We start from the raw sequence: 14,869 nt of genomic DNA, 5'->3' as shown, positions 1-14,869 counted from the left end.
ACATGAGATGATGGGCACTGGTATATGAAAGTGTTTTCTTTTGCCACAAGCCTGTCAAACAGCAGGGATGTAACACAAGTCAAAGAGGCATACCACTAAGAATCCACATGACATTAGCACACAGCGTCGGCACATCATAGTAAGCAGTGACATCTGTCAATAGAAATCAGTATATGCCATTAATAAGTATGTGACAGTAGACATGAGCGGGACCAGAAACATAGTGACATACAACTCAGACCCGAAGCTTTCAACCACTTATCACTCTTAACATCACTTGTAATATCTGCTAAATGTAAAAGTAGCTTTCTTAAGGTTATATCCTCCTTATGTCTTTCAAAAGAGAGTTCAGAGCTGTTTTTCAGAGTTTAAAAATGCCCCATGTGGTGCAACCTTCACAGAGGCGTGGTCTTCTATAAATCAAGGAGCATCTGAGCATCATTCACCCTCAGACAGCCATGTCAAAACAGAATCTGATACATGATGGAAACCTTGGACTGGGCGTCAGTCTCCTCAACACCAGCAGACAGCAGCATCATTAACTCAAACACTCGCACACGCTGAAATGAGCATCACTCAAAGACACATGCAGGGACACACATGGGCTTATTGGAGGCAGATAGTTTCAAATGGGTCACCCCGTCCTTGTCCTGCTGCCTAAAGACACATGCAGGGACACACATGGGCTTATTGGAGGCAGATAGTTTCAAATGGGTCACCCCGTCCTTGTCCTGCTGCCTAAAGACACATGCAGGGACACACATGGGCTTATCGGAGGCAGATAGTTTCAAATGGGTCACCCCGTCCTTGTCCTGCTGCCTAAAGACACATGCAGGGACACACATGGGCTTATTGGAGGCAGATAGTTTCAAATGGGTCACCCCGTCCTTGTCCTGCTGCCTAAAGACACATGCAGGGACACACATGGGCTTATCGGAGGCAGATAGTTTCAAATGGGTCACCCCGTCCTTGTCCTGCTGCCTAAAGACACATGCAGGGACACACATGGGCTTATTGGAGGTAGATAGTTTCAAATGGGTCACCCCGTCCTTAACTCGGGGGAGGAAGATAAATCAACCGGCTGTCTTCTCCATCCATGTCCAGTGATCAAGAAGATACTCCCCTCCCCGAAGGGAAATCTATAAAGTCTACCCCTCCTCTGGGAAACATGTGAAAGCAAGCAGCAGAGGAGGAGACTTATTGACAGTAAGCGCACGATGGAGAAGAAACAGCTACAAAGTCTAATGGATCAAATGGACGTGTGAAAAGCTGCTGCCTGCTGGTCATTCGTTTGTTTGCAAAAAATGAAGGCTTACGTGCCTTTGACCTGTAGTGTCATGGCCCTTTTCGCTAAGTCAATAAAACACAAGGAAAAAGTTAAAAAAAAGGCACCATCTTCTAATGTTGGCTACCAAGTGTGAGTAGAAAAGTGAACTCAAGAGTGAAGATATCCGCTAGGTGAGTGTCCCTTTCCTCTTGGAAAAAAAAGTGAATCATACTCAATTGTATCTCCAGAGTCCCTAACAGTAAAATGCTTGAGAATATAACAAAAACAGAGATTTATTTCTCTTGGATCATGCCTCACTGTAGTGAATTATAACACCATGTATAGGATTATTCTGCAGATAAGACCAAACTTTTCAATGGATTTTTTAACATGAAAAGGCCAAAATGTGTCCTGCAACCGAATCAGTAATGCCTGCTTTTAGCCCATTTCCTCTTGAAAATATGAATCAACCAGGAAGTTATGCAAAGTACTTTTTCACTGCCAAAATAGAAAAAGCCGAAACCAGCCCACGTACATGCTGGTGAATTAAATGGTTGGATCATTATTAGCAAGCAAGTAGTAAAATGATCTAACATGGCAAAAATATTCTTACAAACATGAAGTCTTGTTAATACACAACATATTGCTTTTCTTTTTACACACATACGGCACTCTGTCATCGCCCTTGGGTTGAGAATACATGTGAAGTTATTTCTCTCTGTGCACTCAGGTCATAATTAAGAGCAATTCAACTTCTCGTAATTATGGAGTGGGGGACTGAGGATGTATACCAACAGATTGAGGAGGAGGGTCTGAAGAATCTTGTTCGTTGGATGTTTTTTCTGTAGGTTCATTTGCATGATTAAGAATCAAGTTGAAATAAGGGCATTTACTTTGTTGGACGCAAACATGACTACATTTCTGATAAACTGTACCATAACAGAGACGTACCCATTCATGTCTGAGAGTAATGATTTATTCACAAACCAGTGTTGTGGTTGCATGTATAATTCATATCAAAGTGACTCGCTGCAGAGACAATGTCCAACATCAATGGAAGCAGCATTCCTTCTGCATTCCTCTCGGACAGAACAGGCCAGAGGGATCAAGAAGCAACAAAGTCGCTCGCTAGTCGATTTCATACTGTTGGTTTGGGGGTCTTGTTATTTGCATTCGGCCTGTCACATCCAATAAGAGCAAGCAAAGCCTGAAAGCTCACTCGTGTTTTAGCTCTGACAGGAAGCTTTTGCAGAAGTTTTTAGTCGTTTGAGGTTATGAGGAGTTTTCGGGAGAAGGTGTGCAAGTGGTACAGGACGGAGCCTTTGTTTATCCTCCATCCTTGCTACACTAATGACATTACTCCTGGGGAGTCGGGATAATCAAGTCTTAATGAGACGTGGAAGTGTTTAGTGCCGTGTTTGACATTCACTGCTAACAGAGGGGCTGATCCTTTGCTGATCTCCATCTGACAACGTTTTATCCAGAGAAAACATCAAGTGGAATGAAGTCCAGCTTAATGGAGGTCAGAGACCAACGTTTACTGCACTCTTATTCTTTTTCTTGGCACTATTTGCTTATGCATTCCAAAAGGGAGGTTACCTATTTGGTTATGTTTGTCAGCAGGATTACGGAAGATCTCAAAGCCCAAATGTTATGAAATTTGATGGAAGGGACGACATATAAAAAGATTAGGAGGAGAACATTTATATCAATATTAAGATGATGTGAAGAGACAAAAAAGCTGAATTGTATAAATTTGTTTTATTTAAATGTTGAATTATAGATGTATACATCCCTGCCAAAGATCTGAAAAAGCACTTACTGTATTAATAGGTAGAAGTAGGCATCAACATGCTTTAAGCTCATTTTGCTTTCTATGTCGCATGAGATTTTCCCAACTAAAACTCAGAGCAGCATTCATTTATGAAAAAAGTGAGACATTCAAATCACCTCTGTTTTAACCCTGGATAATTGAGGCTTTTTCCCGTCCAAGTTCTGCAAACTAGTCTGACTGGAGGGACTTCAGCAATGACTTAATGTGAGGAATCGATCAGGACCAGCTATGATCTACTCAGTGGAGTTAGTCCAAAATGGGCCGGATGATTGGATATAAATTCAGCCACTCAATCAAAATAACATTTCTACAATGCCGTATGAAAACAACACAGAACGTGAATACGATTACATTATTATTTAAAACTCAAGGATGCAGTCGTTTGATGAAATATGAAGTGATTGTACAAAAACGGAGACAACAAAATCCACCAGACTTTGATATGCAGATCAGACTGATATGAACAACTCTGAAGAAGAAGTTATTGTTATTCTGGAGCTTCCCGTAACGCAGCAGGAAAAACAGAGGGTGTTATGTTTTCCTGTGGGACGAGCTTATGCTTATGACTTTCCCCTACTGAGGGATTTGTCAATGATCCCTCAAGCTGCGGGCAAGCTCTTTAGTGACGCTCCCTCATGGATACATAGAACAATAGGATAATACAACAGCAGATCAAAACACAGACGGTAAAATAACATCCACGGCTCGAGTCAGTGATACTCCCACTCAGTCTGAATAAACCTCTTGTCTTTCATACACACTGGCACAGTTCCACGACACACCAGGGATGTCAGACTCATTGCTGCTGATCAATCTTCTTCCTCTCGTTGTCGTCCCAACCCCATGCTGTTAGCTCTCCCACTGCTCCATAACTAGCACCTGATTAGGAGTGATATTAAACCCTATGACTTCAGCACGTCCACATCCTGCTGAGACCTCGGGAAAGTTCTCGCTATCTCAGCCTCCTCTGGCTGGCAACTGGACACTTTCCCATCATCATCATCATCTTCCCATCAATTTAAAAGGGCAGCACAGCTCATGATAATGCCAGCGGTCTTCCAAAGCAGCAAACTCTGCAGTAACCAGCGCTACAGGCTGACTAGGAAAGAGAGACATGTCTATTTAGACTTTTGTGTTGCTCCATGCAAGCCTAGTGAGGGTTTAATTAGAAGTTAAACTTGATATATTTTTATAAAAAGCAATGCTGAGGAATCTCCCCTCAGCCGTCGTAACAACAAGGACATTAAAGCAGCCACCTCATGGTTGGTTTAATGAAGAGGTAATGGAGCCTGTGAGGATGCTTGTCCCCATAAAGCACCTGACTAGAACAAAGCAATGAAAGAGCGATTAAGTTTTAAATAAGGCGTTTAAAACAAATAGAAAGCAATCAGAGAGCACAGACGTACACATTATTCTGATGATAGAAAGTGTTTGCCAGTAGTTAACAGAGACAGAGATGGACCCTCTGAGAATATTAGGTCCACGCACAACAACAAATGAAACAACACTCTTAATCTTTATCGAATTTATGTAGCAGCAAATTGCACTTAAATATATAGCGACAATGCACCGATTAAATGTGCACATAGTTTACAACAAATAGCCAATTATAGGGAAACTGTTGACATGTCAAAAAGATACAAAAGGAATTATTCTCCAGAATCGTTAACATATTTAGGCTAAACCTATTTTTTGGAGATGAAATGACAAATGAGGGAAATCCATTTAAAGTGTGAGGAGATGAAAGATGATAAAAGCTCGGTAGAAAAAGATAATCATTTGGGTTCATGTTTATTTTATGCAGTTTAAATACAAAGATTTAAAAAGTGAAGAAAAAAAGTCAGACACAAATGTGCCTATATCTGTGGCCTTGATGCTGATATCATGTTTTGTTAGACATGTTAATGTACACCCCTATCACTGCTGTTCATTTATTTGCACTTTAACCTCAATAGAGGAGTATCCATTTTGTGGAGCGTAATTCATATTTAGCCCTGATGGGTTCTTCTCCTTTTTCTTGGTCTCACATAATCTCCATCTCTCTGCTCATTTTGGTCCTAACTCCTCTGCAATCAGAGATGTCAGTCACACTTAAAGCTCTAAATACCTTGCGACTCCTCAATCAGACACACCTCCACCCTCGCTTCCCATTGGACCTGCTCCAGGAGCTCCAACAGTCCCATCTGTCCATCACGCCACGGCTAATAAAAGACTAAATCATCATCACCTCAGGATGACATGTTATTCATCAACAAGCGGCAGTAACTGGCTCAAATATAATGTGACCTTGATGATAGCCAGGCTTTTTTCTCATTAAAACGTATAACATATTTCATTGTAATCGCTTTAAGGAATGACTAACGAAAATGTCAATGTACTTTTTTGTTCCAGAAAATTCCAAAAATATTGGATTGCTTGCCAAACAATTCTATGAAGAAATTATACATATTTTGGGCATCGCAACACAAATGTTGGCATTCAAACACGCACAGTTAAGATGGTGAATATACTGTAGCAAATATAACTGCTATTATGGACATTCTGAGCATGCAAACGTATCAGAAAAAAACTAGTTCGCTTACGCAATTACAAGTTTCATTTACAATTGAAGCAAATCAGTGAATAAAATGGTAAACGTGGTTAAAATTACACCAGCTAGTTGCATGTTAGCATTGTCATTGTAAGCATGTGAAGGCAAAGCTATGTCTACTGTATGTAACATGGCGTTACGTATTCTGGTTAGCAGTATATTTACCATACCCTACGCCTACGGTATGTGCATTTGTAAAATATTTATTTTATCTGTTTTTATTATTGGCAATGCACTTTGTTACACCATAATAATACCTCACCCTCTGGGACATGTTTAAATTGCCTCGCTCACGCTGATTTATTCTCTCTGGTGACTACCTGTAATATATTGCTGATCATCTGGTGGGTATGCTTTTAAGGAAACATTTCAAGCTCTTTATTGGCGCTTCATTAAATGAAGCTCTTACTGTTTAATGTGTATGTATTAAAAGTCAATTAATTTGTTTTTAGTAAGCACAGAACAACCTAATATTGTAATGGTAAGGTAAGATTCAACTGGTAAATTATATTTCATTTTCTTAAAAAGCTAAAAACGTGCTTATTTTATAAAATGTTGAATTTGTAGCTCTTACTGTTTAATGTGTATGTATTAAAAGTCAATTAATTTGTTTTTAGTAAGCACAGAACAACCTAATATTGTAATGGTAAGGTAAGATTCAACTGGTAAATTATATTTCATTTTCTTAAAAAGCTAAAAACGTGCTTATTTTATAAAATGTTGAATTTGTAGCTCTTACTGTTTAATGTGTATGTATTAAAAGTCAATTAATTTGTTTTTAGTAAGCACAGAACAACCTAATATTGTAATGGTAAGGTAAGATTCAACTGGTAAATTATATTTCATTTTCTTAAAAAGCTAAAAACGTGCTTATTTTATAAAATGTTGAATTTGTAGCTCTTACTGTTTAATGTGTATGTATTAAAAGTCAATTAATTTGTTTTTAGTAAGCACAGAACAACCTAATATTGTAATGGTAAGGTAAGATTCAACTGGTAAATTATATTTCATTTTCTTAAAAAGCTAAAAACGTGCTTATTTTATAAAATGTTGAATTTGTAGCTCTTACTGTTTAATGTGTATGTATTAAAAGTCAATTAATTTGTTTTTAGTAAGCACAGAACAACCTAATATTGTAATGGTAAGGTAAGATTAAACTGGTAAATTATATTTCATTTTCTTAAAAAGCTAAAAACGTGCTTATTTTATAAAATGTTGAATTTGTAGCTCTTACTGTTTAATGTGTATGTATTAAAAGTCAATTAATTTGTTTTTAGTAAGCACAGAACAACCTAATATTGTAATGGTAAGGTAAGATTCAACTGGTAAATTATATTTCATTTTCTTAAAAAGCTAAAAACGTGCTTATTTTATAAAATGTTGAATTTGTAGCTCAGCTTTTTCATACATTACATTTGCATCAATAGGCAATTTCAGAGCACTTTAGAGACTGTTCATTCTTGGAAAAAGCTATTGATAAAGTAAACTCATTACAAGGTCCATTTAGTTTAATCCTTTAGAAGCTGAAACATTAATAAATTGCAAATATTAATTAGACCGGATTAGCTACCAAAGATATACCTTATAGTGTGGTTATTCTGTCAACCTCTCTTGGTTAGTTTGAATGTTAATCCGTTGAGTTCAATTTAGTCACAAATCTAAGCTTAATTCAACCAAATAATGATTATATAGTCAAGTGTCTCCTAAAAGTTTCTACTTGTATGAAAGTGTCAAAGTGTCTAATAAGGCTGATGGAGGTCAGCAATTGGTTACTGTCTCTTTAAAATCCTCATCAGCTAAGGGAGGTGATCCACTTTCTTAATCCTCAGTATTAGAACAAGTCTGTAGGGTGAGATCCGTGAGCGTCTGCTGACTTGGCTGGCTGTCTTGTTTGGATCATTTACTCTGCATGGGTCAACATTTCTATTTTTGTTAATGCTTCTGAAGCATGTACAAATCACCATCCATCATATGTGACCTATCTGAGCTTAAACTAGTTTGTTTTGTCTGTGTGTGCATATGTGTCTCTGTTATGTCTGCGTCTTAGTCTCATGTGTGATCATGTGACATCACTGTAAAGCCTCTCAGACCTTTCCGGTGCTTCATTTTATGTGAAGGGATAAAGATGGGGCTGATGTCATTAGCTCCCTGCCTTTAATCTCATCTACAGTGCAAATGTTTACACAGAGCTCACATTAATGTGGCTTTTTTTTTAAATAGGCTTTGACCCACAGCCAATTATTGCCAGCAACCTCTTTCCTTCCTTTTTTTTTAATGTTTATTGTTATAGTGGCAGGTACAGCATTTGTATTATAGGGTGCGATATGTGAGTAAAGCCATTTATTTTGACTGGATGTTAAAATTTGGAACAACAAATTAAGTTTGGGTTTGGTTAAATACTATACGATATAGGGACATGCAATTATAAGATGTTTCACTTATCAAATGCAAGACATAACTGATGATGATAATAATGTAACATTATGCCTTTATGACTGAGTTGGTATGATGGCAGACTTGTAAACAGAGAGCTTTTACTACAATGTGTTTTTTTACTCTAGACAAATAAATGAATTCATGAAAATGTATTACGTAGATCTTGTCATGAAGAAATATAACATACAATCTATAGTATATTTGTATTTCTGACCTCAGATAAGACAAGAGGAGTATAAAAGATGTACACTCCACTTCTTATTGGATTACATCATGAACAGAAAACAAGTTTTACAAAAGGAAGAATTCAGTTTTCAAACATTCCCTGGATCAGTTTTCATTATCTATCTCTCTCCTCAGCAGACAGTGTATTAGCGTCTTGGTGTATTTTTCAAGCACACAATGTGACGTGAAAAGCAGCACGTCCCCGTTCCACTAGACATCTTTCTGATGAGGTGTAAAATTGAATACTGCACGGCACACCGAGCATCGGTATAACGACATCAGTCAGTCAGACGCTTTTAACAAACTGTTATCATGCATCAAACATAAGGCAAGCAGAGCCTTTGTGTTCTCTGTCACTCTCACAGCGTAACAACAACACAGCTGAACAGCAGCCGCCCCTGCTGGATCCTCTGGATATTCTGGAAATCAACATTTAGATCAATAAACTCCAACAAATGTTGTTTTGGCTCCGAAAGCCACTTACACACTAAAGGCACAGGAAGCTGACCAACGTCTGATTCAATGGTCTTCTACTGATTTACAAATACAGAACATTTGCAGCTGTTACTGCCATGGAGAAAATCATGCCTGTGAATTTGTGGGATCCAGATGGTCATTAGCTCTGGAGGCCGTCCAGGTTACTGAGCATCGTCCTGTTTTCTTTCTGATATGCTTTAAAAAAGGCGTTTTAAGTGCTTCTAATGGATCTATCAATGGCAAATACATCACCTATTTATGGCTCTGTATAAATAATAAGCCATTAATAACCTTGTAGGTTATAAGGTTGTAAAAAATCTATTTGGCATTCTCCAGACTGCTTTTTTACAGTCTCCCTATTTCATAAAAACTAAATACGAAGAAACTAGAAAGTGAAATGAATTAATAGCAGATAAATGTCTTAGTGATGCTTACACAATATTTCAGAAAAGCTCCTTGGCATACATTACAAGTCTCTAAAAGAGGAAACAGCTTTTCCAAAAGATATTCACTCATTTGGTGTTTGATGAATAAATCTCCAGTTGGTGTTTAACTAGGTTCAGATCTATCTGACTGCGAAGGTGTGTTTTAAAAAAAAAAAATGCAATTTAACATTATCATGTCTGATTTTAAATAATAAATAAGAAGCTTTAAAAATGTGGTTTGTTGAGGAATTCCAAACCGAAAGCATAAGGAAGGGGAGAAACAAGAATAATATATTAAAGTTGTCTCTCTGGGACCTAAGGCAGATCTGTCGGAAGAATGACGGCTACTGTGCAAACTTATGCAAAACATTTGTGCAAACTATATAACCACAGATGTTGTTTAAAAATCGCAACTAAATAATGACATAGTTACCTCATTACAACAATCGTCATAATTCTTGGCTATAGTTCAAAAAAGTGCCCTGATCCACCAAGGCAGAGCTCTTCAAACATTCAGGGCGTCCCTCTGTGGGAGAGGAGGACTGCCTCTGAGCTAGTGATCGCCCATCACAGCAGCTTCATACACCCTTAAAGACATCACACAGGGAGGACTTATCATTTTTTTTTGCAATCACGTTTGGATTTTAGACAGCTTAGAGAGAGTACCTCGGTATCAGCTATTTCTGTTGCCTAGAAAACCGTTAAATGGCCACTTTAACAGCGGCTGTGATGAGAATAAGAGATATTGGTCACATTGAATTGGGCTGCGAGTGCACAAAAGTATATTGAAGATCAATTAAGATTGTTTTTACTTGAGTAAAAGTATAAGATATACTACAAATTGTACTTTGTAAATAAGTAACCTTAATTGTTTTGCTGGATTTTTTTTTTATTATTATACAAATGTTTTTTTTAGCCTCTGGGTAACATCTTTTTATTAATGGATATATTTTTAATACCGATATTGACGCAAAATGTTCTGTTTTAGACTGTTGGTAAGTACACAATATACCAATTTGAATTCATCATCTTGGTAATGGAGTGTCATGATGGACATTTTTATCACTATCTGGCATTTGATGGACCTAATGATTTATCGATTAATTAGGAATATAATCAGCAAACAGTGTATACAAAATAACCTTTTTGTTTCCAATTTCATATGTAAATATGATCTGAAATGTAACCAGTGACTACAGCTGTTAGCCAAGTGTAGTGGGGTAAGATGTACATTGTTTTGCTCTGAAATGTATTACTTATGTACTGTCTGCTAAAATAAACCTCCTTAATTACTCTCCACCACTCCTTACGACTTTAACAAAAACCACCAGAGCTGAAAATCTGATTTTCATTCTTTATCAATGTGGTGCAAACCGTCACATCTGCTTCTCTCATGGTGGGAAAACTGGAGACTCTACTGGGAATCTACTTCTATGCATTCTAAGGAATAAGAAGCAAATTTGATCTGTGAAATAAAACCGTCAAACTAGCAGGATGTAGAACTCATTAGGACTCTGAAAGAGCTCATCATAGTGCTTTTGCTCCAAAATAATCAAATTTCAAGCGTAGATACTTCGAGATACTTTAGTGAAAAAGCTTTTTTCTGCTTTAAAATAGCCTCGCATCTGGCCAATGGCTCTCCTAATGTCTATGACTAATGGTTTATGCAACGTGGAATTACATTAGCCTCTGGTTACTATTTTTCTAAAACTGGTAATCAACAGACTTCGGGGACACATGTTCACCCTAAATCCGAATGGATATTTAGCCGCTGTTTTATTCTGCATGAAAAAACAGAAGCTATGAATGTGATATGTATTGGTTGTGACATTTAATTCTCCTCTGAGAACAGTCTGGGCTTTACAAGCAGGCATTAATAAATATTCAAATGGTGATGTTAGGATAAAAACACAAATAAAAAATTAAATGTAAGCGTTAATTGATGCTCAAAAGGTTTTGTTTTTTTAAATCACATGATATTCTCTGAGCTCCCACTGATTCAAATGCGTGTATGCAAGCAGATGATGGAACAGTCGCAACAAAAGCACATTTAAAATTGAGGCTCATAAATATCAACAAAAATGCTTGTTTTAGTTATCCCTTGCGTACTGAAATAGTTGGCTGAAATATATTAAACTGAGCTGCACCAGTTATTTGAAAATATCATTTTGGAAGGAAATCAAGATCTTCTCCATCTGCTTCAACGAGGATGCTTGGAATAAAAAAAACATTCAAACAAAAAAAAAGCAGTTGGGTCAGGCACTGACTACATGTTGCTTTTCCTTTGATCGTATTTTCTCAGTTCCCTTTTACATGTGTTTTTCTTTTGTATCTAATGTGCATGGTGGGTTTAAAGATGTAAGATACATTTTCTGTTCTAATTTAGAGAAAAGAAATCATTTGTATTTTTCCGTTTAATGCTGTTTGCTTTGACTTTACTATTTCTAGTTGACAGTTTAATAAGTCTTACAGAGTCGAGTTTACTGAAGTTTACAGATATATGACTGTATTCTGGATTTGCTTTGAAACAGTACGATGCCTACCTGAAAGAAAGTATTTCACATAATGTATTTTACTTCAAGATACATTTCTAACATTCAGGTATCAGAGAAGCCTCCCCAACAAAAAATGCAATTTAGAAACGCTTGTATACTTTTTTACTATTATTTAATGGCATCAGGACCCAAGAGTGTGTTTCACAGTTTCAATCCAAGGTTTTACGTTCCTCAAGGCCACTACACCTACACTTCAGATCGTTACATAATATTTGACCAAGACTCGAGATATGCTTAGTGTAAAATGAACCAAATACTACTTTTACTATAACAGGGCTCTGTGGCCAAAGCCATTGGAGACAACAACACAAAAAAAGCAGGCGAAAGAATCCTCTTAAGTGAAAGCAATCTGCATTTTTATCCTCCTCAATTTTTGCAATCTTAGCTGTGAGATTTGATTAAAACCTGTAATTGTGGACAATTCCAGTTCATATGATGATACATTACATTTCTTGTTCTCATCTCAACTGAGCTCAAATGAGGAGTCTGGAGAACATCTAGATTTTTACAGACTTTGTGCATGTCGGGTTTTTGCAACGTCTACTTATGTGTCAGAAAATATTGAAAAACATCCTCTTGAAATCCAAGGTTATGCCTTGTTTTGACAATCCAAAACCCAAAGATATGCAGTTTACCATTACATAAAACCTGTATATCTCTATAGTGCAAGAGACTGAAACCACCTTTAATTTTTGCATAAAAACTTGTATCATTTATCAAAAAAGGGTGTTTACTTTGTTGATTTACTAGTCAAATACTCAATAAAGATCTAGACCTGATAAATAATAAAATGTCATAAAAGATAAGACCTGTAATTTATTGCAATGGCTTTTTATTTAAGCTCCGAGTCATTTCTACTCGGATCTTCAAACCTAAAAAGCAGGAGAACATAGATTTCTGGTTGCAGAATGTGTGAATATTTATTCTAAACTTTGTGATAAGGGGAGATAAGGGAGAGAACTCATCTCATAATATTTTGAACTATGAATCTCATATGAGTACACTGAAGTGTTTTGAGAACTCCAACCTGTAGCCAGTCTCTTACCTGCAGCCAGCTGCATCCAGCCGCAGATCTTGTACACGGTGCCGGTGCTGCAGAAGAAGAAGAGCGAGAAGCAGCCGATGCAGGAGAGCACCAGCACCATTGACATGGCAATGAAGAAGGAGGCGGCCTTGAACGCACCGGAGGGGATGCTGCTGAACTCGGTGAAGCTGCCCTTACAGGTCAGGTCCCGGGACAGCCCGTTGCCAATGCAGTAGTGGAACAGCCCGAAGTATCCCGCCTGCGGGGTGTCCATGCCGTCTCCGATCCAGTACGGCTGGATGAAGCACACCACGTTGACGATGGCGAAGAGGATGGTGAAGATGGCCCAGAGGGTGCCGATGGCCCGGGAGTTCCGGACGTAGTTGGTCTGATAGATTTTGGCAGCCTCGGAGGCGGGGATCATGGTGGTGATCGTGCTGGGGACCCCGGGGATCATCCTCCGGTCTGAGTGCAGGGGTCTGTTCGGTGCTCAGGACCAATGTATTCAGCGAACTCACATCTGAGCATCTGATCCGTAAATGGCAAAAATGCTGTGTTCTGTAGAACTTGTCGCTGTTTAGGTTTTTTTTTATTCTGACTTTATACAGTCACAGCTGTTTCCATAGAATCACTGCACCCTCACATCCATGGCGAGGTCGGGTTTTGTTTTCTGGTGTTTTCCTCCTGGTTTTCATTCATCACTCTTGCAAAAAACGAAAGCGCTCTCCGAAAAAACACGCTTCAGGAATCCATTCAGAAGCCAGTGGATTCATCCGACATTTGTCCTGATGATTTGTCAAAGATGTCGTTACCTGAAACGTGTGTAAAGCCAGAGACTGTTCCCCCGGCACACAGGCTCATGTCTGGGTTCCACTCTGCTGAAATGCTCCTCCGTCTGAGCTCCGACAGACCAACAGCTGCAGCTGAGGTGAATCAGAGGAGGAGGAAAGCCTGCACAGGGCCAGCCCACATCTCTTAATCCACGTCTGACGTATTATTCAAGTAGCACGCGCAAAATCTCAACACACACAATCATAATAATAACAAACTACAACAGTGTGGCTAATGCACCCAAATGTAATGCTCACATAATCCCCCTCTAACAGCTGCTTCACATTACGCTAATTATGTGAGAGCGGTATGGGAACATGTTCCTCGAAATTACCGTACACAAATGCAACTATTAAACAACATTAGACTGTAAATGAACGGCGTGAATGGACCTTTAATTATGTTTGCTTCCAATTATATCATAACAAAACCATAAAAGCTCAATATTCCTAGATGTTACCTTTGTATATGCTGTTTATATGTATCATTCAAAAGACTATTAGGCTATATGTTTTCATGTTTTCTCCTTTTTACTTTGCTCAGCAGATAAAGCTGTACAGTTGTCATGTAAGTATAATGTGTGCATCATATCCATACATAAAGAACAATAAAAACATATGCACAATGTCTATATTTATGTGTTTAAAAAACAATCTTCTGAAGTTCTTTATATCACAAAAACAGTTTTAGAGCTAAAAACGACATTACCCATGAATCTTTGTGTGATCTGCGATTGGCTGGTGACCGGACACCGTCATTTGACGTAATCTGAAGGCGCGCGCGAAACTCATGTGAGTGTCCACCTCCTGTTTGTTACCGTTTTCAACTTTTAATGTAGCTTTTCATCGCTTTTTACGTTTGCTATACAGTTTATTTTCTGGCATATATATTATTAAAGTTCCCTGCCGTGTTTACAGTCCATTGTTTTCTTAAATATGTTTCGTTCTGGTCACATTTTTGACCGAATACGAGTTGTGTGAGGTTGTGCGTGTGCTGTCAGTGAACGTTGAGAAAGCTAACGTTAGCCTGGTTGTTTGTAGCCGCTTGTCACTGGCCTCCCCGCAGTCTTAAACACCGTGTTGTGGTTTGTAGTACGGAGAGCATGATGTCAGCACTGTTGCAACAGCCAGGATATGAGGAGGAGAGGCTGCAGACGGTCTCAAAGAAGCTGCCCTGCAGAGAGGTCCAGGCAGGGATGCTGCTGT

General features: G+C 38.3%; 2 protein-coding genes across 2 annotated transcripts in view; one reads left to right on the top strand and one right to left on the bottom strand.

Moving 5' to 3' along the window:
* The window catches only part of lhfpl3 (LHFPL tetraspan subfamily member 3), a 39,070-nt gene extending 25,280 nt beyond the window's left edge, over positions 1–13,790 (bottom strand). The window contains exon 1 of the mRNA XM_079655178.1: positions 12,855–13,790. Coding sequence (XP_079511304.1) covers positions 12,855–13,290 — 436 coding nt within the window. The 5' untranslated portion in view covers positions 13,291–13,790. The remainder of the gene's footprint in view (positions 1–12,854) is intronic.
* Positions 13,791–14,345: 555 nt separating this feature from the next.
* Positions 14,346–14,869, top strand: part of orc5 (origin recognition complex, subunit 5) — a 3,786-nt gene continuing 3,262 nt past the window's right edge. The window contains exons 1-2 of the mRNA XM_079655673.1: positions 14,346–14,455; positions 14,757–14,867. Coding sequence (XP_079511799.1) covers positions 14,767–14,867 — 101 coding nt within the window. The 5' untranslated portion in view covers positions 14,346–14,455; positions 14,757–14,766. The remainder of the gene's footprint in view (positions 14,456–14,756; positions 14,868–14,869) is intronic.

The sequence above is a fragment of the Notothenia rossii genome (genome assembly GCF_949606895.1).
Source record: "Notothenia rossii genome assembly, chromosome: 10".
NCBI classification, from domain to species: Eukaryota; Metazoa; Chordata; class Actinopteri; order Perciformes; family Nototheniidae; genus Notothenia; species Notothenia rossii.
Note: the sequence above shows the minus strand (reverse complement) of the source record. Positions and strands in the feature narration are given on the sequence as shown.